Source organism: Pan troglodytes, chromosome 5 (genome assembly GCF_028858775.2).
Source record: "Pan troglodytes isolate AG18354 chromosome 5, NHGRI_mPanTro3-v2.0_pri, whole genome shotgun sequence".
NCBI lineage: Eukaryota > Metazoa > Chordata > Mammalia > Primates > Hominidae > Pan > Pan troglodytes.
The window spans coordinates 167,365,283-167,392,579 of NC_072403.2; the positions used below are offsets into that span (position 1 = coordinate 167,365,283).

General features: G+C 40.3%; 1 protein-coding gene across 1 annotated transcript in view; it reads right to left on the bottom strand.

Annotated features, from left to right (window-relative positions):
• Window positions 1-2,431: 2,431 nt before the first annotated feature.
• NOX3 (NADPH oxidase 3) overlaps window positions 2,432-27,297 on the bottom strand; it is a 61,171-nt gene continuing 36,305 nt past the window's right edge. The window contains exons 11-14 of the mRNA XM_527546.5: window positions 18,759-18,905; window positions 14,685-14,809; window positions 4,378-4,531; window positions 2,432-3,143 (exon numbers count right to left, since the gene is read on the bottom strand). Of these exons, the coding sequence (XP_527546.3) occupies window positions 4,405-4,531; window positions 14,685-14,809; window positions 18,759-18,905 (399 nt within the window). The 3' untranslated portion in view covers window positions 2,432-3,143; window positions 4,378-4,404. The remainder of the gene's footprint in view (window positions 3,144-4,377; window positions 4,532-14,684; window positions 14,810-18,758; window positions 18,906-27,297) is intronic.

The window sequence follows — 27,297 nt, forward strand, 5'->3', positions numbered from 1 at the left end:
AGAATGGAAAAAAGAAAAAAAAGATCCAGTAGAAGGATAATTGATGCTTTTGAAATGAGGCAAACAAAAGCAATAGAAGTATATTTAAAGACCTAATAAAAAAAATTTCTGAAGTGAAGAAAAAAGTGTTCAAAAAACACACTGGGCCGGGCACATAATCCCAGCACTTCGTGAGGCCAAGGTGGGTGGATCACGAGGTCAGGAGATTGAGACCATCCTGGCTAACATGGTGAAACCCCGTCTCTACTAAAAATACAAAAAATTAGCTGGACATGGTGGCGTGCACCTGTAGTCCCAGCTATTCGGGAGGCTGAGGCAGGAGAATTGCTTGCACCTGGAAGGTGGAGGTTACAGTGAGCCGAGATCACGCCACTGCACCCCAGCCTGGGTGACAGAGCATCTCAAAAAAACAAAAACAAAAACAAAAACAAAAACACCACTGCAATACAGGAAAAATTCATGTGAAATATCAATATCAAATTGCTACAAAGTTCAAAGATAAAATTATTTAGGCATCCAGGCAAAAAAAGTAACTTACTTACAAAGGGGAGAGGATGAATTTGGCCTCTTACTTCACCACAGCAATATTCAATGACAGAAAATGCTAGAGTCCTATCTTCAAACTAATAAAAGGAAGAAAATATGGTCTAAGAACACTAAATTCAGCCAAATATCAGTATGAATTAAATCAGGAAATATAACAGTTGTTAGCGCTTCTTAAAACATATTGCTTGACAGTCAAACAAACTAGTAGCTTAGGCTCAATAGAAACTCAAGAATAGAGAAGTTATGTTGAAAGGAATAGCGGTGGGCATTGAATCCATGTGAGGTTACCCCTCCTAGTTTACTTATAAAGCTTAATAAAGCCTACATTTAATCAACATTGCTTTCACCCTCCTGAACAATCCATGGATCTTGGAATGACTTAATTCCAGTGTCATCTCCCCATCTTTCATATTGTTGTCCGTATCCTTAGTTTTGTTTTTATTTTTATTTTTTTGTATGTATGTATGTATGTATTTATTTATTTATTTTTATTATACTTTAAGTTTTAGGGTACATGTGCACAACGTGCAGGTTTGGTACATATGTATACATGTGCCATGTTGGTGTGCTGCACCCATTAACTCATCGTTTACATTAGGTATATCTTCTAATGCTATCCCTCCCCCTTCCCTCCACCCCACAACAGGCCCCGGTGTGTGTTGTTCCCCTTCCTGTGTCCAAGTGTTCTCACTGTTCAGTTCCCACCTATGAGTGAGAACATGCGGTGTTTGGTTTTTTATCCTTGCGATAGTTTGCTGAGAATGATGGTTTCCAGCTTCGTCCATGTCCCTACAAAGCAGTTTTGTTTTTAAAAGAACATTCCCTCTGAAATACTCATTAATTTTCTTTTACAGTCAGTGCTTAGAGATTTTGCCAAAATGTTTTTCAATGTCTTTGCTCATCATTGCATATTGCATTCCACTAATTGTCTTTCCTCCTTCCTTAAATATATCCTTTTGTAATTATTTTGGTGAAGTAGTTAACATTTCTGTTTTCTTTTGTTTGGAGATATCTGTATTTTGCCTTCACCTTTGAATAATAATTTCACTACGGACAAAATTCTCAATGGATACTTATGGTTCCCCAGCACTTCGAAGATATTATTTCATTATCATCTGGTTTCTGTGGATGCTTTTGAGAAGGCAGCTGCCAGATATACTTCTGTTTATTTGCAGGTAATTGACCTTTTCCTCTCTGGTTGCTTTAAGTTCTTTTATTTAACAATGATGCTTCTGGATTTGAAATTTTCCTTCCTCCCCCTCCCCACTCCCCACCCGCCTTGCTTCCTTTCTTTTCCTTTCTGTTCTTTTTGTTTTCTCTTCTTTCTCTCCTCTCTTCTCTTCTTCTTTTCTTTTCCACATTTTTTTTTGGCATCTCTCTTTCTCAGATATTATTCTAGATAAACTTTAGGATATTTACCCTTCCAAAAAATCTACAGAGAATTTAAAATTTGACTGGAATTTCACTTGACTGTTAATTAATTTGGGACAAATTTGTAACTTTAGTATGTTTAATATTTCTATTTAGAAACGTGCTATTTCTATCCATTTAATAATGTCTGCCTATGAATTGCATGTTTATTTATCAAATCGTGTTGCATAATTCTTGTTAAATGAACTTACAGGTTTGCCAGATTTTTGTTTCTGTTTTGAAGAACTATTTCATTTTTTAAATTCCACATTTTCTATTTGGTCATTGCTGCATTAAAGAAACCTATTGACTTCTGTATTTTTTTGTGTCTGGATAGGTTTGATTCTACATAGTATGCAGGGAAGTAGCATAAAGGTCAAAACACAAAAGGGGGTGCAAACAGCATCCCCGGAGCTTAAAAAAAGTGGCAAAATCTGTGTTTAAGGGCAAGTATATTCTAATTTACTAGACAAAATTAGATGATCAAAAAGTACTTTTATTTTCAAGTAGACAGAGAAAGAAAAGTAATAATTAAACATGACCAAGAGAAAAAATTTTAATACATTTAATATCCTGCTAAAGTGAAGATTAGATTTAACTATAGACATTTCTGGTTGCAAAGCCTGAATTAAACTTAAATGGGGAAATGATTACACAGAAAGACTGGTTCTATTCAAATTAGTAGAGTTTGAATTATATGCATTAAGCAATACCTCAAGTTACTGAGAAATTCCAATGCAGAGATAGTAGAGATAATTTTTTTAGACATGAATGGAATATTCCTAACTTATAAAATCAATATCATCATAGAAATCATCAGGTCAACATAAGAATCTGAGGATAAAGAAAAAGAAGTGATCAATTTATAATTTAGAAATACTTAGAAGAGCTTAAGAGGCTGCCTTTGTCAAAACATATCATGTCAGATCAATTTAATTCTCTTTTATGGCAGAATGACAGTCCACAAAGATAAGAAGCCTTTGAGAAACATAATATATTTTAATTTCAGTAAATGTTTTTGTTCTGTTGTATATGACATGTTATTTATAAGCTAAGGAAGTATGGTATAGTGTACTGTTTACAATAGTTAATTATTATTCACCAGTTCCCAACTGGGAGCTCATATCAACAGGCCGTCACAGGAATTCCTGGTGGAGTTCTTTGGAATCAATAACTTGATTGAAAACCTAAACAAAAGATTTGAGATATTATCAATGAAATATGTAGATATTACAAGCTACATACCAGTAGTAGTGTCTGGGGCTAAACTTCAAAACAATCTTGAAATATTAGAAAAATTCTAAAAAATTAATCAATGTTAGTAGCAAGAATTATAAGATGTGAGGAATACTTTGTAAACATCTTGGGAGTAAAATAGCTGCATAGGATAGAAAGACTGGCGCAATGGGAATTAAAAAAAATCTCAGTTATTTTGTGGGGCAGAAGTTGAGTAGGAGTATAAGTGTTAAGAAGACCACAGACCAAAATGTGGTAGAATAACAAGTATTTGTTAAAAGAGATTGAGAAAGAAATATGAAAGGAAGACGGAAAGGAAGGAAGGCAGAAAGAAGGAAGAAAAGAAAACATAGAATTTATTTGTAAATATATGGCATACAAGCTCTAAGAAAGTCCCTCTTTTGCTCAATACTAGTCACGCTTCTCAATGCATTTTAAAAGGATGTGAAGAGATGGAATTGAATTTGAAAAAGAGTAACAAGATGATGGAAGGGCTTGAATATATATCCTAGGCCAAAAGGTTAAAAATTTAGTATTGTTTGGACCAGAAAAGGGATAGGAAAGGGATGATTTGATTATCATTTTCAAGTATCTAAAGGATTTTTGTGAAAGATAACCTCCATTGGTGATTTCTCCGGTCTACAGAGGATGAACAAAAGCACAAAAGGAGCTTAAGTTTAAAGCAGAAAAGATCAGGTTTGGATATAAGGTGGGTGTCTCTGCCATCGGGGAAATGAAAATTTGAAATGATTTCTAAAGGAGACTTCAAGCCAAGAAGCAGCATGAGTCTCCGTGTTGGATGTAATGTAGGGCATGGAAACAAGTTTGGGAAAGACAGCCTATGCCAGGGGTCAGCAAGCTCCAGCCCACAGGCCAAATCCAGCTCGCCCCCTGAGTGTGTGGATGGTCGATGTGCGAAAAGTGACTTTTACAATGTTTAAAAATTTCATGTTGTAAGAAAATTATATGAAATGTGACTTCAGCGTCCATCAGTAAAATATTATTGGAACACAACTATGCCCATTCATTGACGTTATTGTTTGTGGCAATGTTGGCACTTTACAATGGCAGAGTTCAGCAGTTGAGAGTCGGACCATACAGTGCATAGAGCCTAAAATGATTACTGTTTGGCCCCTTACGGGAAGAGTTTCCCAATCCCTGACCTGTATGATTGCAGCCACTTACACAATGCCTGGACTTGACCTCCAAAGTCTAGAAGCTCTCCTTGTTGTAATAGAAATGAACACCTCTGGGGTCAGCTGATGAATACAAGCGGCACATCTTTTGAAGTGTCCTCGAGAGAGCTTTAGGTCCACAGAAGAACACGCCAATACTGCTGCTGCAGTAGGGGTAAGAAAAGGAAATAAAATGTCACCAGGAGGCAAGGCCAGCCAGAAGCCAAGACAATGATAAGATTAATGAAGTGGTTGTGGCTTTACTTATTTATTTTTCTCCCTCCATGTCGTTTTTTCTTAGATTCTTTTTTTCTACCTACTTTCAGCACCATGCTCTCTCCTAGGTTCCCAGCATCCTCCCCTAAATTAATCAGGGAGGTGGAGCCAAGAAGACTGAGGCTGGAAAGGGGCCATGAAACTGTTGAGGGGTTTTGATACAACACCCTGCAATGTTGGCACTTTACAATGGCAGAGTTCAGTAGTTGAGAGTGGGACCATACAGTCCATAGAGCCTAAAATGATTACTATTTGGCCCCTTATGGGAAGAGTTTCCCAATCCCTGACCTATATGATTGCAGCCACTTACACAATGCCTGGACTTGACCTCCTTTTTGGCCAGGTGACCTTGATTCATGTCTTCTTGGATACGTGACCAGATGTTAACTTCCTGAGAACATAAACCTGGTCTGTTTTATTCCAGCACCTGGAACAGTGCCTGGCATACAGTGGACAATCAACACACATTTGCTGAATGAATGACTAAATGGCTTTGCTGAGTAGTATCTGCGTGGTCTTGGGCAAGTCACTAGACCTCAGTTTCTGCATGTGGAAAAGATGATAAGGACTACGTTGTATGTTTTATCAAAAGCAAGATGAGATAATACATTCAAAAGGGTTTTAAAAAGGTTAGTTATCACTAATATCCTGTTCAGCCCTGCCTTTTTATAGATAATAAAATTAATGCTAAAGTAATAGCAATTTAATTAATTTCTTCTGTTGGAATTACTTTAATTTTCAAAGAAGGCCAGAAGGGAGAGCTGGAAAAGAAAAAGACATTGCTGAAAATATAGTCACCCAAACGTTGTCGTCTCTAATCTTGACATTTCAGAAAACTATGTCAGAGAGATACTTTTTGCATATGGTGACTATCCCAGAGCTGCTCAAATGCCTTGCAACTTAGCCTACATATAAACACCACATCTGCACAGGGTTTCAAAGTTGTTTCTGGAAGTTGGGGTGCATCAGTCTCTATAGAGATTTTTAGAGACCATGTCTTTTTTCTCTTGTCTTGAATATTACTATTCTTTGTAGCATTTTTTCCAATCTCTAGTATAAGCTGAATTAGTTACTCTAGTGTGGATCAAAAGTTCTCAAGCTTTACTGTGCATAAAATCATCTAGGCAGATTGTTGAAATGTAGATTCCTAGGCTCGAATCCAAGGAATGCATGTTTAGTGAGGATCTCGGGTGGTGTTGAGGCAGATCGCCCTGTGAGCCACACTTTGAGAAACACTGTCATCAAGACATTCTTTGGGCTTCAGGACCAGCTCACTATACCATCTCTGTTTCTTCAGACATGGATCTTGCTGGGAAGTGCCTATATAGCCTAGTTCTTCTTAGCTCATATGTTAACATGGTTCTCTGCCATGTATCATAGCCACATTTTAATTGTGTGTTCCAGGACCATCACATCCACAGTAGAAATTGATGGTTCCCCTGCATTTCAAACTGCAGCTTCAAAGGAACTTATCAATGGCTTAATTTACAAATGACAATATGTTTAAAATGTAGCAGTACTACTTTCAAAGAAATCATTCCCATGGCTAAATTTGAGAAAGTAATTTTTCAGAAAATATTTCCCACGGAAAGGTATGAGTTTATGGCTTAATGGAGAGATTTTGAGGTGTTTATGGAAATAAAAGGCAATGGTTAAGAGTGCTCTTGGCTCCACCACTTCGTTGCTGGGTAACTTTGGGCATGTCAATTACCTTCACAAAGCCCCGAGTTTCTCATCTATAAAATGGGGAGAATTATAGAATCTAGCTCTGAGAATCTCTGTGAGGATCAAGCAAGACATTGCAGGTCTGGCTGCTGGTCCTGTGCTTGGCACATGGTGCGCTCTCAGGAACGGCTAGCTTCCTGATGTTATTTTCCCATGCGATGGCTATTGGTGTCTGCCTGCTCCGTGAAGCTGAATAGAAGAGGTGGTGCGGGGTGTTAACACAGAGGTGATTATGTAGACTTACTGAGATCAGCACTAGATTTTTGAGCTCTGGACTGAAACATTTTGAATGGTAGATGGGTCAGGCGAGACCCTTCCCAGTGAGGAGTCACAGCTTTGCTTTGTGTCTGATGCCCAGAGGTGTCCTTGCATCTATTTTCAAAGATGCTGTTATGGGTGGTGATATTTTTCCATTAGTGTAGATGTCACCAAAGAGATTGCCCACTGGCCCACTCCAATGGGCTAAGACTGCCCTTTCGTTTGCAGCAACAGTAACTGCAGACCTGATGGTGCCCTTTGATGCTCTGCCTTTAAGACTCCATTTCAAAGGATTCTGATTGCTGCTGCCTGGTGTTCTCCTGGTGTCCCCAGCAGTTCACAGCTCCCCTGAGTCTTTTGAAGTTGTGGCTATCACACTGCACAGCTAAGTCCACACTTTACTCAGGGGCCATAACCGCCGTGGTGATGCAATCACCAAAAAGTCTCACAAAGGCCATTTATTATCTACCTTCTGCTAAGGTGGAAAGGTCAGCCCTTCACTGGCTCTCTGTGCATCACTGTCCCCACATACAGCACAAGCAGTTTGCCTGGCTTACTCTTCTCGGCATTTGTGACTCCAAGTATGGAGAACTTCTTGTCACAAATGCATACTGTGAATCACAGGGCAGAGAATCCAAGCCAAGTGGTTAAGGGACAGATGTGGCAGCTTCCCTTTTTTTTTTTCTTTTATGAGGCAACGGACAAGTGCAACAGAACCCTAATGGGGTTGGTAAAGAAAAAATTCTTCTATAAAATTTAATTACCCACAATCGCTTGGAATTAAATAGAGATTCTCCGCAAAAGAAGTATAAAAACGCAAGGTGCTATTCTTCGGTTTACAGCCTGCAAGCCACAGAGCTTGCACACGCATGGGGGAGCTGGATCGGGGACAATGTGAACGGCATTGATCAGTCTGGGCTGCTGACTTTGATGAGAAAAGGACAAATTTTACACAAGCTGCAAAGATGGCTAACATTCACAGCATTATTTTTAGCTCTGATAAACAATAAAGAAAATTCTCCTTTCCCTCTCTATGTCTGCTAAATAACTATTGTGCTCTTCTCTGTGGTGTTGGTGCATTTTTCAAAAACAGTTCAGCGATGCCATGCATGAAAGGCATCCAAAATATCACCCACCAGGAGATTTCAGCCCAGCAGATATACGGGCGTGTGGGTGTGCCCGGGAGTGATCCCACCACCTCGCTGAATTCCCAGGCTCTGCTGCCGTGAGCCCTTCTCTCCTTAAATTGTATGTTTGTTTTTATGTGTTGGCTTTTATGCTTGGTAAGTTATAACCCTGTAGGGGCAGACCCTAAACCCCATTTTAAAAAAAATCAAATTACTTTATACCCTGAGTGCATTCTGCAAATAAAATCGATAAACAGAAGCTTCCCGTGGATTTATGGAGGCTTAGAAAGAAGATGAGAGCTACAAACTCTGTATCAGACAATGGACACAACTTCTGGTTAATCCTTTCTAGTGAGTGTTTTTCATTAGAAATGCCTCCAAATGATTCATCACATAATTATATTTTGTACAACACCTTCTTTTTTCAGAACCACAGATGATAATTGTGCTGGCCAGCTTTTTTTTTTTTAACCTATCTCCCAGTTAATTTGTAGCAGCCTACGACATTACTTTTCTCTGTGTCCTAATTACTCAGTTGCTCATGAGTTGCTGCAGATGTCCCTAACCAGGCTCACTGTTGTGATTCTGCTCCTGCCCACATTCCACAGGCTCTGTTTTCTTTGGCAGCCAGAACTGTGCTGTTCGGACACTTGTCCCAGCTCCCTCATTGGTCTCATGGTGCTGCCACTTGCACATACTGGCCATTTTGCTAGGCTCTGAGGTGCATAGATAAAGTTGCTTATAGCTATAAGCCCTTGAGAAGCTTATGGTCAAATGGGGAAGAAAAATGAAAGCAGCTGACTTGTAGCATCCGATCCCAGGGAATGGTAGAGCCATTTTTGCCAACCCTTCCCCACCCCAATAAAACAGTAACATATATATGCCTTCATGCATAAGTAACCAAATATTTTGCCAAACTAATAATTTGATAGATAGGTAATGCCATTGAAGAAATTTTGCAGTATAATGATAAATCCACCCTGTACTCACCCATCTCTCCAATCCCCCCTACCACGAATGGAGTAATTTCAACAATTTTTATTGAATCTTCACTTGGGTCTAACCAGAGAGGTTGATGCCCTCTCATGGGAAGGAACTATGGGAATATGCTGACAATTTCCTCATCATAAGCTTATGGTGTCTTTATTTTTCCCATGAAGCTGTAACTTATCATGTGTTGTATTTCCATTTAAGTCTATTTCTTTGAGTATTCTGAACATTTTAGTCATGTAATGAATGTTTAGGATATCCTGTTAGATAAAGGGCCCTGTATGCTATAATCAGAATGCTAATTTCTTAAAAATATCATTTTAAAACATTTTGCACATATGCACATACAAATGAGAATTGAAGGGTGCATACACAAGCAAATGTGGGTCCAGATGGACACATTTACTCAATTTAGTATAAAGGTATTTTCACGTTTCTGAAAACAATGGATGGTCTAAAATACATTCATGCAATATGGATTAGAAGCCCCCAATCATATGGTAAGTTGACACCTTTCTTCATCGTTAGGTTGGGTTAAACTGTTCTAACAAATGGTAGTACTCTTCTATTTTTTTTTTTCTTCAAAGTTAAAAGAAATACGTCTACTGAAATTACAAAAAAAAAAAATGACCAAACTTTAAAGTTTTTATGGTAATTAATTACATCAAATTTACACCTAAAAGGCGTGGTGAAGTTATTAATAGATAGGTCAAAAGTAGAAAACTACAAATATTATCTGAAGGGTAAGATCAAAGATTTAAGGCCTATGGAAAATTATTTTATTCAATTAATTAAAAGCAACTGATCCACAAATTCAGAAAGCTGAGTATCTGTACAATGTGTGTTTATCAAAAAAGTAACTAGATGTGACAACGGTATTTTTATTTTCATTCTGTCTACCTTCTTGGAAATATTTTCCTGATTTTCTGAACATTTACCTAAAGCTTGTGAACGTATTGACAATGTTTACAAAAAATGCAATACAGTTTCCATTTTTGAAAAAGATACCTTTCTCTAGATTAGTAAGACATAGATGGCAATGAATGTATTTAATTAGCCTACTATATTTTAATTGGGAGAATAATTTTTAATGTTTTTGTTTCATAGTACTTTTCTGTGCTTTATCTAACTGAAATACTATACAATTTTCACATGCATGTGAATTTGAATATATCAATAAAAGGCTTATAATGCATCCACTTAATATTTGTTGATTGTCTTTCAAAACTATACTTGTGTTTTTGTAATATAGCTAATATAATTACCAAAATTAATTACAAACAAAAACAATAGAACACACTTTTCTATTTTCTGTCAGCCTTTGATCTATTTTTAATTTTTCTTCTCTCTTCCTTATTTGTATTCATTTTGATGCCCATCAATTTGTTTCTCTATTACTGTTATTTTTGCAATTTTCTGGTTCCTTTATAGCTTGTACTACTCTCTTTGATCTGCTTCCCTTCAAGCTTTATTTTTGGTCCTGTTTTTCATGTTCTATAAAAAATCTTTTTGCCCCTCTTCACTTTATTCTTTTGATTTAACTCCTTCTTAGAACAAGAACAAACTCCAGCTTTGAGTGAACAGGTAAATATTTTTGAAAGAGTAAGTCCGGAGAATCCTCGGCTTCGTGCTGATGAATAGAAATGGTTGAGAGCCTACTTCAAAGGCCCTCAAGAACAAAGAACCTTTTCTGAGGCCACTAACAAATCCACCAATTTCTTCTGACCCATCTTTGCCAAAAGATATGAACTAACGACAGGACAGAACCGTCTTGTAAGAGTAGCCAGGCAGGCTTGGGAACAAACATATCCTTGACATAATAAGGGGAAAACATACTGTTTATCTCTTTAATAACCATCCCGAGGAAAATTAATGTTACTTTGTCCTTTGTGCAGAACAGTAATTGGATTGTGTGTTTCATTTACATCTGGACAAAGGCCAGGATATTGAAATACTTCTCAATATTAGATTTTCTTGTTTAAAAATTAGATTTTATTGGCATTCTCTTTCCGAGATTTCTTCATTAAAAGCTTCATTAAACATAAATCTCCTTTTACACAGCAGAAAACAAAATTATTTTAAGGAGGTCATTTTAAAAGTCTTTTGAAAGGGTGGTGCTAAGCTTTTGACCGAAGGCTTGTCTTTTCCCAGGGATCTGGCATTCCAGGGATAAAATCATTGACTTTGCCTTCATGTGTCTAATATTAATGACATGGATGCTTGAAGCTATATAACAAGTTACCATGTTCTAGAGTCTAAGGCTATTACAAATATGATATTAAAAAATTTGGGACTGGGAAGTATGCTGTAGAGGTTTGATTCAGTGATTCCAAACCTTGGGGGCCTCGTCTACTCTGGAAGAGATGAAGTCATCCATCAAGGAGAGAGAGTTTGCATAGCTACCGTGCTGCAAAATACAATTGAGCATTAAGTACGTTTCCGCACTTCACTTTGATTATGGCTTCTAGAAAGGTATGAGCAACAGGGAAAGTGATGGTAATACAGTTTTGCCACCTTAAAACTGAATTCTCTTTACTCCCTGCGAAAAAATTGGACAGGCCCACTTCTCAGTACTGAGTAACATAATTTTCTAGGCAGAGTTTGTGCAAACCCAGTTTTATCCTTGGTCTCTTGATGCTCCGTGTTCCTGGCTCATGCCTTTTTGAGGGAAGGGAGATAATTAAATAGTTTGGTTTTAAAGGCCTTCCGCACTGGGCTGCAAGCTTTGTGTGTAAAAATAAATAAATAAATAAATAAATAATAAACAAACAAACACCATATGAGATGTCAAAAAGGGACAATCCTAATAAAGACTGAGACTATCTAGAAGAACTGAAAACCAAGTTATAGATGTCCATGTCAAAAGCCTGCGAAGTGAGAACATTTATTCCATGATGACTGAAAACCGAATGTAAAACATTTATCAGTGAATATATATATATATATATTTTTCCCAAAAGGAGAAAATAGCAACAAAAACCCCTTGAGTTTTCTCATATAAGCTTTTAATATTTTGTTAGTTTCTACCTACAATCTTTTCAAGGAAATGGCAGTTGAAATGATCTCGTCTCTCCTCTGGGTGGGTGTGAGGTGGGTGTGGTGACTTAGACTCAGAAGCACTGGGGGCCCTGGAGCCAGGGCTGGGTGTGGAGCAGGAGCTCAGAGGAACCGGATTCTGTGGCTGCAGAAGCCAGGATGGGTTGGAAGCACCTCATTTGGAGAGAAGGTAGAACCAGAACTGGATTCTAGGCCATATGTCAGCAGGTGTCAGGGCAAGAAGCAAAATGGAGCAAGGAGGTGTCAGGAAGTGACACCTGGAAAAGTCTCCAAGGCCACTGCCACAGCTTATGGGGCATCAGAATGAGCCCCGTGGGGCAAGAGCAAGATTGTGAGGTTGCGCAGCTGGTCCACACCCTCCCTCCCCAACCCTATGCTCAAAGTGATGCTTTTCTTGGGGTCTCCTGCTGGAAAGCCTTTACTCCCTGGCTGAATGTGGGTCAGGAGTAATCCCCACAAGCATGCCTTCAAACCGTCTCTTCCCAGGGTGTAAACACTCCTGTTTCTCTACAGGTTGCTGGGTGCAGGGTGCAGAGAGGGTTGGCAGGGGTCTCACAGAGTACAGGGCAGTTGAGGTCTGAGTAACTTCACAGGCAAGAAGGTGACTGGAATCAGATGGTTATGAATCTTGGACAGCTACCTGATCACTCCTTCCACATCTCCCTCCTCGTTAACCTCCTTCAAATAGCTGGTCCGGGGAGTCTAATGAATTCCATGACAACTGATAAAAAAGAAAATGGCCTCTTTCTGGTACAGAAAGAGTGTGAAAAAAATGTTAAAAAGGAGCAGCCAAAATGACCATAAGATAAATAATATTCACCAGAGAAGTACTCTGTGAAGCAGAACAAATATGAAGGAAGCACAAAGAGTTTAATGAAGCATGCTGTCTCTGCAGGAAGCCCACGAGGCAGAAATGCAAGGACTGAGGCTTTGAAGGATGCAAGACAATGGGAACATCGCCGGGGATATGGAAGCAGTCAGAGGTACCTTAGTGGGCTTTAATGTACTCTTACTGGTGCAATACAGAGAAAGTGGATGGAAAGAAGGTCAGGGTATAGAAGACCCAAGGGGCATGATTATTAAGGCAGATATGAGTGTCACGTATTAAACTCTGTGACCTGTCAATACAGTGTCTGTTCCCTGACCATCCAACAGTGCAGTTCTTGGAACTCTTGTCCATTTATATCTGCCTGTCTGGTCATCTCATCCAGTTTCACGGCTCCAAACAGTCCATGTGCTCACACCTCTGGCTGAAATTCTCCCCTGAACGTTTGCTTCTTATATTCATCTGCCCACTCCAAAATTCCACGTGGATGTATGACAGGCATCATAAGCTAAACATGTCACAAACTGAACTCCTGACACCCCATGTCTGCCAACCAGCTGCTCCTCTTAAAGTCATCACCATATGGTAAGTGGGGATTCCACTCTATTGAATAGCTTGGGTCACACCTCACATCCCATCCATAGTCAATTCAGCTCAACCCGCAAAGACTCCAGAATCTAACCATTTCTCATCATCTCCTCTGCTGCTCCCTAATCCAAACTGCCACCACTGCTGAATTCTCTGGCCTCTCCACCTCTGTCCCAGGCCCCTCACGTTCCATTCTCTTGCAGAGTGATCCCACGTCACTCTACTGCTCAAACCTGTAAGTGCCTTCCCCTGTGTGAATAAAATCCAAAGTTTTACAATGACTTGCAGCTGTCTTTGTTACCTCTCCTACAGCCTGGCTCTTGCTGCTCTCCCTCTCACCTCCTCTGTTCTGGGATCATGCCAGGAATGATGTCTCTTGCCTCAGGGCCTTGGCACATGCTCCAGTTGCCCACATGGCACACTCCTTCACTGCCTTCAGATCTTTCCTCAAATATGGGAACTGTTCTTTAATGAAGACAATATTAGGACATGCCGACTTTTAAGAGCCGTAGACAATGAAGGTTCAAAGCAAAGACTGACTTAGGAGACATCATAACAATGATAACTGTTTGCATTAGTGCTCCATACTACAAGTATATTTACGTTATGAAAACAACACTGTGAATGGATATTATCATCCATATTTTTCAATGGGGTGCGAAAGCTCAAATAAGCTGCCTCTTCCAAGGTCACACAGCCAGTAACTTCTAGAACCAGGAAGTGCAGGCTTCACTTCAGTTTTGTGACCCCAGAACAAGTATTCTTGCTTTTCTATATTGAAATTTATTATATAATGATAATAATAGTAATAATGGAAACGATAATAAAAATAATAATAGCAGTGATAGCAGCTAGTGCTTCTTGCAAACTCCATACAAAGCACCGTTTTAAGCCTCTTACATGCATTCATTAATTTTATCCTTGCAGACTCTTAGGAGGAAAGCACTATTATTTTCTGCAGTTTGCAGAGGAGGAGAGAGAGTCAGTACCAGGGTAGATAACCTGTCCAAGGTCAACCAATGGTAAAGGCAGAACCAGGATTTACAGCCAGATGCTGGGTTCTTAACCACCACCCGAAATCCCTGCTTTGTCTTCTAACATTTTCTCTCTGCTTTTGCTAGACATGCTAGATAGTGTACAGTTGGACAGGAGTGAATTCTCCAGTTGGGTAATTAGAGATCAACTGTACCTACCAAAGATGTCTTGAAAGCATATGTAGTTGAAGAAATACCATCTTTAAATGGAGGTTAAGTGTGAAAAATTGCAACATAATCAATAACTGTCAGAGGTTGTAAGCCAGTTCAGGAGAGGCTTGTGGCCCCTGAAATATACCATTGACCACCTTTTCTAAGGTAGATGTTTTGTCTCTAATGGAGATATACGGTACTGCAGATTAACTTTTCACTCCAGCAGCCCTTGCATTTCTCCAGAGAAGAGCCCGGCGGGGAGAGGAGCAAGAGCTTGCCTTACCTGGGGTGATTGTAGGCAATCTGCTTGAACTCATTGTTCCAGTTGGGCCTCCCATAGAAGGTCTTCTGCTTTAAGCCTGTAATCACGTCAGTATTTTCGTCCCAGTGTAAAGCTATGTGAAAAGCCTAAAGTAAATTTGTGGCATTAGATGACATTTAGAAAAAAAAAATAAGCCTTCTATAAATAAAGAATAAAGTAATCATGTTCATTTGTAGATTTAATTAAAAATGTGTACAGGGCTGGCAATGCTTATCACTATTTGCAGATGTCTCCAATGCTGCACTTTAGGGCAAGCATCATATCTCATTTATGTCTGAATCAGGCCTCGTTGGAACCAAGTGCCTCTTTATACCTAGTAGGTGTGCAATAACATTAACCTAGAAAGAATATTTTCCTTTAAAAGGATGAAAGTAATATAGTAAATGTGGTTAAGAGAAAGCAAGCACTAAACGACTTCCTTCTTTTCCTGCCAAACTTTTCAACAATTAATGTCTACCTGCTATCCCCTTTCACTTAACATTGGCTCCTGGGGAGTTGAGAAGGGCATTGCCAGATTAAAATGGTATGAAATGTCTGGGAAGAAACTGCATCTTACAATGAGACCTGCCTAGTGGGTTTAAACGGTGTGATGTATACTGTCCAGTTTCAAGTGCTGGGAGGATGTGGAGCCTGGCAGGCGGAACATGGTGGCCAGAGCCTGGCAGGCGGCTTGGCTGGAGATCTGTGCCTAATCATTTGCCTTGGAATTAAGCGACTCCATCCAGGCCTCACGTAGCTAGTGGTCAATAAGTGAGAGTCCACAGCGTAATCCCTTGTGATCATTTTTGTTTGTTTGTATGTTTTTGTTTTTTTTTGAGACAGAGTCTTGCTGTGTCACCCAGGCTGGAGTGCAGTGGCGTGATCTCGGTTCACTGCAATCTCCGCCTCCTGAGTTCAAGCGATTCTCCTGCCTCAGCCTCTCGAGTAGCTGGGACTACAGGTGTGTGCCACCATGCTTGGCTAATTTTTTTTGTGTGTGTATTTTTATTGGAGACAGGGTTTCACTGTGTTAGCCAGGATGGTCTCGATCTCCTGACCTCATGATCCACCCGCCTTGGCCTCCCAAATTGTTGGGATTACAGGCATGAGCCACTGCGCCTGGCCGTGATCATGTTTTAAGTTGCTGTCATTTATTTTAGCCCCTTCTGCATTCTGGTAGCTACCTTGCTTCTCACTTCTGGGGATCTGTGTTCCCAGTGCTCATCCCTTAGACCCCTATGTGGTGCTCTATTCATTCTCACCCTCTGACTCATCCTGACCCTGACCAGTTTGGCTAACAACCTTGCTGGGTGCAACTCATGCCCCAGGTTCCCACTGTAAGCCTGACTTTCCTGGCTGACCTTCTCTCCAGTCTAAAAAAGTAGTTGAACCTAGGGAGGTTCAGCTGAAAATAGTGGAAGTGTCCAAACAGGTCAGGAGACAATGGCAGGTTGGATCTCAGAAATCCAGGCCAATTATATAAAAAAGACTCATATGTTCATCACAGCAGTACTCACAATAGCAAAATCATGGAACTAACCTAAGTGTCCATCAACAGTTGACTAGACAAAGAAAACGTGTTATGTAGATACTGTGGAATACTATGCAGCCATAAAAAGAATGAAATCATGTTCTTTGCAGCAACATGGGTGGAGCTGGAGGCCATTATCCTAAGTGAACTAACTCAGAAACAAAAAACGAAATACTCTATATTCTCACTTACAAGCAGCAGCTCAACAATGGGCACACATGGACATAAAGATGGGAATAACAGGCACTGGGGGCTCCAAAAGGGGGGGAGGGTGAGAAGGGAGTGAGGGTTGACAAAGAACCTACTGGGTATGATATCCACTATTTGGGTAATGGGTAACCCCACCAGTATGTGCTATACCCATGTAACAAATGGGCACACGCACCCTCTGAATCTAAAAAATAAAGAAAATATAAAAAGAAATCCAGGTCGTAGGAAGTTGTGAGCAGGCAAGTCTGACCCCAGGTGGCAGAGCTACTGCTGGAAAAGAGTTGGGGTATAGGACTCCGAGCAAAAAGAAGGTGGGGAACAGTGGCAGAGGGTGTTAAGTGACACGCCAGGTGTGGGGAGAGAACGAGCAAAGCCATGGACGTGTGACTGTGCACAGTGTGACGGGTGAACACGCATCCTTTGTTGGCTCTGGTGCCAGAGGAAACCGATGGGGGTGGGACACAGCTAGTGAGTGGGAGTCAGGCTGGGAAGGGTCTTAAGGTCCTTGCTGAGAAGTTCGGGCACCATTTCACACACAAAAAGGGCCTTCCCTACTTACACTTGTGGTACCGCCAATCACTGATGTTCAAACATTTGGAATGATATTTGTCCCATATTTCTCAGCCCAATGTTCAATTAGTCTCCAAACTCTGTTGATTTACCCTTCACAATACCTCTTCCATCTGTCCCTTCTGTTCTTGTCATTTTGCCACTTTCAGGTTGTTGAATTCAGTTTAACAATTGGGTATTTCTAAAACAGCCTCTTGATTCTTTCTCGACAGAATGCACCAATTATTTTTCCTTTAAATGTGGAAATTAGTGATTTTTCTGCCTGAAATTTAGGAGTCGAAATAATTTTCAACATGTCATGGCAAAAATGTAAGACATCTATTTTAATTTACTTGTGTTTAGAAAAAAAATGTATGTTTTATAGCATATTCTTGGAAGTAGTAGAGACGGGAGGGGGCAGGATTGTGTTGTCGCCAAATCAACTTCAGTTCTCGGTTATGAGAACCTCAGTCCCACAGCTCCCAGTTGGCAAGGAATACCTAGGTGCACACTGGGATCAATGCACCTTAGAGTAGAAGAGCAGGCACAGTACTTGAAAGCAGAAGACAGAAGCTGTCTCTACTTCACCAAACTGTTCATCAGTCAAAAATCCCACTTGAATAAGGAAAGTGTTTGTTTGGAAAACATAATTAACACTATATAATTCATTAAGATGTTTCAAGCCTAGTTCCCAAGAAAGCTACATTTCAAATTATCCCAAAGGATTAAATGTTTAAGAAGGACTGCAAATAAGACCATAAAAATTCATTAAGCTACTGAATTTCTAGCAGAGTCTTATTCATTTGCAGAAGCAGAGTCAAATTACAGTGATGTTCTATAAGGCCAGTGTGTGTGTGTGTGTGTGTGTGTGTGCACGCATGTGTGTGTATGTGTGATGTACATACACAGAGCATTCATTTGTAAATGTAGTGATTAATGTCAATCTCCCAGGCTCAAATACACTTTCCTTAAAAGTATATATCAATAATAGCTGCTGATTAGAATATATATTGTGTAACCTAGTAATCACTTCGTTGTTAATTCCCCTATTTGAGGAGTTAAAATGGATTACAATGTAGTAGTTATCATTCAATAGTATCAACATTGAAATACTACTGTGGTCAATATTTTGGTATACATTATTTTTGGTAAATTCAATCTTAATATTTCATTAATACAATATACTGCAGAACACCTGCCAAAACAAAAGATCATCTTCATCTTAGGTAAATAAACATACGTGCACACAATTTCTAAGAACACCTTAAGAGAACAAACTCTGGACAAATCATGTATTCATAATAATTATTTTCTATAGATGCTCACATACTTCACAATACAAAATGTTGAATGTAAACACCTAGGAATCTTTTTTGCTTAGCTCTGAACAGCTCAAGGCACAGAAATAGAACCAGTCAGGAACTCAACAAGATGATACAGCCGATCAGTAATATTCATTTGATGTCACTTTTAAAGGGACAAATGCAAATTTGTTTGGGATTTCCAGCTTCTGGATTGTCTTCCAATTGTCTGACCCTTTCTATTCCTCAGCAAGTTAACTGCAGCTTCTTTTTTTGGTTCTTTGATTGTTACAACTTGAATCACTCTTGCTAATCTGGTTTTATTTTATTCTCCTTTCCTTTTTAAGAACATAAAAATAATTCTGTCATGCTATCAGAGTGCTACATAGCTCATTATTGAAATTGTTCCTCATTGCTATTAGATGAGTTCAACAATATTGCTTATTCTCAGAGTCTTATCAGTACCTGATTTTCATCCCAGCCGGTAAGAAATATATGATAACTCAGAAAGTGAGTTTTCCCCTGCTCACTCATCCGTGTTTCCAGTGAGAGTAAGAGATCAGCAAACCACTCAAAAGCTCTTGCATCCCGGCAAATCCAGTAGAAATACACCTGTCAAGAGAGAAGGCAAGTGAACGGATCTATTCTCTTTTCATATGTGCTGATAATCACAGACTACTTTATCTCCATTAAATTATTTGAGCCCAAATGGGCACTTCTGCAAAATAACATGCTTTTTTTTGTGTGTGTCAGTGAACAAACAGTCACACTGTGATTTCTTTTGAAAAAATTCACAATGTGTTTGAAAAAGCCCAGAGTGAATTCAGAGAGTCAGGAGCCTGTGGGCCGTGCCAGTTTCTCTGGATGAGGATCAACTCACCACATTTCTGGCTGTGCTGCTTCTGAACAAGATTAATAATCATAACTAGCTGTGCCTTTCACTGCTCCCAAAGGGGGATAAACCGTTAGACCAACCCCTTCATCTTTACTTATGACCTAAGCTCTGGATTTGAACTTTCTTCTCCAGAGACCCCAAAGGCTTGGACACTAATCCACTTCACTAGCTACGGCCTCTGGAGAGTGGAGATTATGGTAATTTCAGAATCAAGTCACACAGGCCAGAAGTTTCCTCTCAGTGAAACATATCGGTGTCCAAGAAAGCTGGTGGGTGGCGGCTGTGCCTGTGTGTCAACTGCTATAATGAAATTATGACTGGGAAGAATTATTTTTTTAACTCTCGGTATTAAGCAAATGGCATGTGACAAAAAGTAGCTTGGGTTTGCTAAAATAAAAGCTTAGTTTTTGTGCTTCGAGTTTCAAATAATTGCATCTAGAAGAAACCACAGGAGAGAAATCTATTAATTCTCCCATTTTTTCTCACACTTCCACCCCTTGCTGCCCACACCTCTCTCTCTCGTGCCTTCTCCCCAAAGAGATATCTGTATGGCTTAACAATATCCATGAGGGCTGGTCTTGATTCCAGCTGCTGCCTGGTAAATCCCCACCTGGAAATACCTCATCCAGTGATCAATGTTCTCTTCTCTCCCTCTCTGCCAGCCAGCTTGTAAGCTCACGATCATATAATCAGAGATATAAACGAGATTTAATGAATAGATCAAATTCATGAGACAAAAATAAAAACGTTTATCTCAAAGCTAAACATCTTGTCTATTCTCTTCATGTTTAGGCAGGACTTTATAATATTAATTATTTGTAAGAGTAAAAGATGCTGAGAATAAGGCCTCTTCTTTCAAGAACTGGGCCCACATATTTGTTGGACAGCTCCTGTTCACAAGGGGACTTAAGATACTAATTTCAGGACAAATAATCCCTCAGTCTCTAAGCGCAATGACCTGCTTTTCTCAGGAAGAGAGAGGGTTGCCTTTCCTTTCCTGACACTTATTTCTTCCTAGGGATGATCTCTGCACAGCCTCTCCAGGCAGAGCTAAGCGGGGGTTTCCTTTGTGACACCCTCTGAATCCCCATGAGCAAGGGGCTCACGTTCATCCATCCGTTCACTGATTCAACAAATATGTATTGAGTGCTTCCTACCTGTCCAGACTCTTCTGTGCTCTGGAACTATACAAGTGAACAAGACAGGGACAAAAAAAAATTGCTGTCCTCTTAAAATTTGCATCTTAGAGGGAGAAGGAAGATGATAGATAAGTAGAATATAGGTTATGTCAGATGGTGAGAAGTGCATGCAGAAACCCCAGACAGGTTAGGAAGTGTTGCAATATTAAGTTGAATGGTCAAACGGGGGCTCAATGAGCCCTCTCTTGTTTTTGGCCTCTTGTGTTCACTTTTATAATTCCAGGGAGTAGAACAGTCTGGAGACATAGGAGGCATTCAACACATATTTGTTGAATCAGTAATGGATGGACATGAACCATCAATTCGTGGAGATTCATGTCCCCTCTTCATGAAAAGGGGACATTGGAGCAAAGACCTGGAAAAGTTGAGGGAGTCAAATGCTTAGGTGGGAAGTGCAGATGCAGATGGTGGGAAGTGCAGAGGTCCTGAGTGAGACCTTTCCAGGAAGAGCCTGGAGGCCTGTGTGGCTGGAGCCTAGAGAGGGTGGGGAGAGCAAGGAGATGGGCAAGGGGAGGGCTGGGGGAGCCATGGCGTTGTAGGGCTTTGGGGCCGTCGTAGACTTTCCCTCCGAGAGACAGGAAAGCACAGGGAGTTGGCGAGCAGGGAGTTCCATGGCCCGCAGCAGGTGGCAGGATCTCTCTGGCTGCTGTATTGAGAATAGACCCAGGGTATGGAGCGTGAGGAAGGAGGAAAGGAGGCCAGTTAGGGGTGGATTTCATATTCGAGGTTGGTGATGAATACCGCTATCTGCTTTCTTTTCGCTTTGTATAGTGCCTAATCCAAATTACTCTTTGAAAACCTTAGCTTCCATTTTGCCTTGCTTTGCTCTGGGTGGAAATGAAAAATCTACTGGCCGAATTAATGCAGTGCTCATCTATGCACAACCCCTCCTCCCTGGCCTTGGTAGCGTGTTTCATCTCAGAGTATGGCATTGGGCATGGAGCAAATATCATTGATTTATTTTCTCTCTCTCCCATTCTTTAAGGAACATGCTTAAAACACATTCATAGATGGATAATAAACCAGAACATTTGCTTTATAAAAAAATCCTCCAATTTCAAATCTAGTCCCAGTCATCCTTTCTTGAAAACTATTCCCATCTTAGCTTCCTCCGTACATGAAACTTTATCTTTTCAAATAGAAATCCTTCCTTACTTTCTCGTGGCCTAGCTGCATGTCAGCGTCCTTAGGGTTTGTCAAGCCTTTTATACTTTTTGCTTTCTCGTAATGGCTTTGTGTGTTTTTCCCTCCGTAATTGACTTGTAAGTGACACTGGGCAGCTTTGGTGTAAGAGGCTATGGAGGAAAAATGGATAGGCTCAGTAGAAGTGTTTCAGGCAGAAAAAGAAAGAAAGGGACTTTGAACAGAAGCAAAAGGTATTTACTTTGACTTTCTTTCATCTTTCTAATGGTGGGGGACACTCACTGGGAAGGGACATAAGAGTTTCACGTCTGCATTTCGCCCATGAGAAAGGACCTGGTCAATGAGAGACCAAGTATCCCAAACAATAGGCTACAACTCTGTGATCTGTGCTTTCCAATGCTCACCCCACCTTAGTCTCCAAAAATAAAACAACCCTGAAATCAGCTACATGTAGAAAGCATGCCTTTTCAGAATTCCATAGCTGATCTCAGAGACCAAAAATACCTGAGTTTACTTTAAAAGATTTTATTAAATAGAAAGTCATTCTCAGTAAAATAACAAAAGTTCTGAACTTTCATAGTAATAAAATTATTTTTTTTTTTACAGGACTCATCCAACACTTTTTTTTCTTTTCTTTTCTTTCTTTCTTTTTGTTTTTTTGAGAGGGAGTCTCTCTCTGTTGCCCAGACTGGAGTGCAATGGTGGGATCTTGGCTCACTGCAACCTCCACCTCCCGGGTTCAAGTGATTCTCCTGCCTCAGCTTCCCAAGTAGCTGGGATTACAGGCATGTGCCACCATGCACGACTAAGTTTTTATTTTTTAGTAGAGATGGGATTTCACCATGTTGGCCACGCTGGTCTCGAACTCCTGACCTCAAGTGATCCACCCACCTCGGCCTCCCAAAGTTCTGGGATTACCAGCATGAGCCATCGTGCCCAGCCACATTCTTGTAGATATAGTGGATGCCTAGATGTTTTGGGAGACCACTCTGGGACTGTCACGTGGTTGAGGGTTTCTGTGTGCATGTGGCCCGTCATAGACCTTAGTTTCACATCATTCCCAAGCACTAATGATCAGCCCAAACTCAGCCATGTCCATTTGCAAGGGGCTTGGGTCTGAGTGACAGTCACAAGGTTGGGCTCTCTGTGTGTCCCTTCTCATTTTCATGTTTTCCCAAGCCAAGGCTTCTCTTTAAGAATTCTTCAGCAGCACATAGGGACCAGGTCAAAGAGGTCTGGGGCCAGTAGGAAATGGAACTGTGCTAAATTTTGATAAACAATTTCAGAAGATGAATTGAGAAGCACTACCAATCTGTGTTACTACGAGAGCTCAGACTCTCTAATCAAAGTTGGATGCTTTCAGGCGATTACATCTCCAAAACTTGTGCCGTATCTTGAATAGATATCCATGAACACAGGCAGAGGGCACTTTCACAAATGCAATCTGTATGTCTTTATATCCAAAATAAATTTCCAGAGGATGAAACGGAAAAAAAATTATTTACCTATGTATTTATTTATGGCCCAGAACCCCTCTAAACAAGGAAAGTGTACACAAGAATACAGGTTTAGGATATAGTGTAGCATGGTACAACAACTCAGCGTTGTGAGCCTATGAAGCCCATCTGCTGTGGTAGACTGCTGCTGGCTTCACCATGCAGGCAGAAGTTGCAAATAACTTGTGCAACTGGGCAACAGTTATTTAACTCCAACCTAGATTACTGCGTATGTAAAATGGCAATAAACACAGAACAATAGCTCCTGAGGTTATTGTGAGGATGAAAGGATATGTTTTACTGAAGCATTTAACGCAACGTCTGGCAGACACAGTAAGTGCTCAGAAGATGTTAGCTGCTATTGTTACTATCCTTGTTTGTCATTTGGAGGAGCTTAGAGAATGAAGAATGAAGACCGTATATTATAGAGCAAAGAGGGACATGTGCCTTGCTTGGCATGTGTTCCCACTGGTCACTCCTGGTCACTGAGAAGGGAAGCCAAACTTGACCTCTAGCACCAGTGTCAGAAGCAGAATCTCAGCATTCATCATGAAGATGTGCTCCATGAAGGGGAAGCCCCTCACCAGGCTCGGTGTGTGCTAAACTCACCTAGAGGCGTTTTACAGGGAGCCAGGGGCCCACCTTGACCATCGCCTCCTCAAGGAGAAGGGCAGTGGCTTGCAGTGCCACCTGCCTCCTGCTGGGCAGCACGCCTCTGTACCCCACACTGTGCAAAAGAAAGAACAGAACAGACAGAAGCTTGAAACCAGCAGGATGACAGAAGCTCTGCATAGAGGGGAATCAGGATCATTTTCCAAAAGGAGAATTTCTCTCTGTGAAAAGATAAAGACTGGGGTTTAGAAAATATATTACCTCCTCAATAAATGATCACTCTTATTGTCCTGGTTTTTATTTTGTTTTTGTTAAGGGAATCCTGGATTAATACAATAGCAAATAAGAAGAAATAAAAGAAGAAATATTTCTTCTTAATGATAAGCCTACCTAATGTGTAAAAGTTCTAGTTTAAAGTGATACAGTTATAAAATTGTTTTTCTGGTGAACCATTATAAGGCCAAGACCAGGCTTTGTCAATAATTTTTCATCCTTAAGACATTTTCTGAATGTGATTATCCTCAATGTTAACTATTTCATGACTATATTGCTACTTTGCCCTGTGGCTGAGGACTGATCTCTTTTGGGCCTCCGTTTGGTCTAATTACAGTTAATAATCCTTGTTGGACAACTGAAACAACTGAAACATTCTTTTTTTTTTTTTTTTTTTTTTTGAGACAGAGTCTCACGCTATCCCCCAGGCTGGAGTGCAGTGGTGCAATCTCAGTTCACTGCAACCTCCGCCTCCCAGGTTCAAGCAATTCTTATGCCTCAGCCTCCCGAGTAGCTGGGATTACAGGCACCTGACACCACGCCTGGCTAATTTTTGTATTTTTAGTAGAGATGGGGTTTTGCCATGTTGGTCAGGCTGGTCTCCAACTCCTGGCCTCAGGTGTTCCGCCCACCTCGGCCTCCCAAAATGCTGGGATTGCAGGTGTGAGCCACCACACCTGGCCTGAAACATTATTTAATAGCAGAATGATTCCATAAATTGTGGCCTATTCACACTATGGGATACTCTAAAGACACCAAACAAAATGAAATAGATCATCAGGTATTGACACTGATGGTGCCCGAAGTTATGCTTTAATGAAAAACAAAACAAATTACACTTCCTCTGCCTTCTACCCACACACACCCCTATTTATGCATGAATGTGTATAGGTATATGCATATAAATGCATGGAAAAGGAATGGAATGAGACATATTCAACTGTTTAATGGTGAGTTTCTTAGGGAGCAAAGTTGGGGAGGTGTTTAGTTTGGGGAGGGAGGTGAAGGGAGATTTTTAAATGTTTGTGTATTTCATTGGACTCTTTTACAAGAAGACTGTAGTCACGCAATCTGTGGTTAATAAACCAAGATATTAAACATATTAATACTGGTCACTTCCGCACAGAGCAATGGTGAGGGCTGATGGGGTACTGAAGCCTTTTGAGGCCCTCCAAGGAAAGACAAGAAGCATACATTTCTTTAGGAGAAGCATGAATGGCCCCTCCTAAAGAGGCCAACTGATGGCAGGAATCTTGGTGATTAGTAGAGATGATCAGTTCCAGGAGTAGTCAGGGCTCCAGTGTGAGGGAAAGTGAAAGTAAATAATTTCTCAAAGTAAACAGATTAAATTAAATGCATTTTTCATTCACTAGAAAAGAAAGCAGGCCCTCCTTTGTTTTATTAATATATTTTAGTAGAGTATGGATTTTTTGTCTTTTTTGGCCTCTTTCCCTTGTTCCCACTGGCCCGTGCTGTCTTTTTATTTGAATTATCTGTTTATTATATTAGGTTAAGAACCCAAAGGCCATTTTGCATGGGCCACACTATAAATACCCATTATCATGGTTATATATTATGGAGCTGATGAAGGAAGACAATTTATGAAGAAATGAGTTTATCTCAGTTCTTGTATAATCTGTTGTATTGTAGTCTGAAGACTACATATGCAGTTAAGAAAACGAACCGCATCTTGCAGTTGGCAGTTCTCGCAGTCCTGACTGCACAGCTGTGATATTAGGGAGAACTAAAACGTGTAAGCCAATCTATTTATGTCAGCAATCTTCCCCCTCCCTCCCCATTCATACACACCTATTTCATTCATCATTTTGACAGTTTGCACAAGCAAACCGTCCTAATTTTTTTTCAAGAGTTCTTTTCACAAATTGAGTGTGATGTAGAATTAATCATACCCGTTAGGCAGGAGGTGGAGGACTTTATCGCTAGAGGGCATTTTTCACCCCCAGCATTCAGCTTCCCCCATATTGCATCACAGAGAATTCTCAACCACCCTCAGCCTTCCCTCATCCCACAGGGGCACAGCGTTCTCAGCTGCCTTCAACTCAGTGAAGTCTGGCTCTTACTTCTGCGTTGAAAATATTTCTTTCATGTATTACAACTTTTTTCCATTTTCATCACAGCAAGCCATCATTATACTTCTTGTTATTTGGCCTTCTTGGGAAATCCCCTCCTGCCCATTCTTCCCCCTCCCCTTCCACTCCCCGCCCCCTCCCAGATCTTTCAAAACAAAAGGTACTTAGAAACAAAGAGATTTTAAGACATCAGCTTCAAATGGAAAGTACTACTTATGACGCTTCCCACTAAGGAAGTGGCAGGCGCCTTATTGGTTATGCTCCTGCATTTTACTTAGAAGTTTTTTAGAATAATGCAACAGAGGAGAAGGGTAAAGAAGTTCTAGTTTGCAATGGTGACAACTGAGAAAACTTTGGTGCACATTTTTTCCTGTAGACTTGCAACTTGAGTTTTGTGTGTAAAAATGTATGCCTTATGCCAACCAGTGTTTTTACACATGGAGGAAAAAAAAAAATCCCACCTAATCGCAGTTAACCATTTAAGCTTAAAATTCTGGCTCTCAACGCCTATGCGAGTTGTCCTTTCCTTCCTTATTACAAAAGAGAACAATCTGAAAACTTAGTCCAGACTTAAAATTGTGAAGACACCGTTAGATAAATATGTACTGCTTTGCTCTGTGGCACTTCAAAAATTATATAGACGCTGACAGTTTAGTGGAAGGAGTAGTCTTTATATCTCAAAAGCATGTAGGTAGCCCTGACAAATATTAGTTACATGAGCCTAATGGTAGCTATACTCAAACCAACACAAAGTTGCTTTAAAAGAGAGAAACTTCCTAAACCTGTTCTCATGCCTGCAGACGCTTAAGGAATTGGATCTGAACTGTAATTTTCAGCCCAAACTTTCAATAGCATGAAAACCTCACTTCTTCCATGAAAGAACTTTGAAGCAGAAATCAGAAACACAGGCTCAGGTCCTGACTCAGTGGTGAACAAGCTGGGTGACTTTGGACAAATCATCTCTGCTCGAAGTACAGATACTGACTTTCATGGTCCTATGCAAAGCTAGGAGATTAGGACCTTTAAGTTATTTTATGATTCCACACTTTAGCTTCCTTTCTCCCATATGACATTATTTCTGCCCTTATTTTCCCCTGAGTTGTGTCCAAATAGTCCCTCACATTTTTATAAGCGATGAAAACATTGCTTTTATATTTTTTACTCTATGGTTTCTGTTTCTTGGAATAGAGATCAATGTCCCTATTTTATGGTTTTGTGGTGACTGCAGTGCTGAAAGCCTTGAGAAACGCCACAAGCAGAGCCCAGGAATGACAATGGAATGCTGAGAAAGGAGGC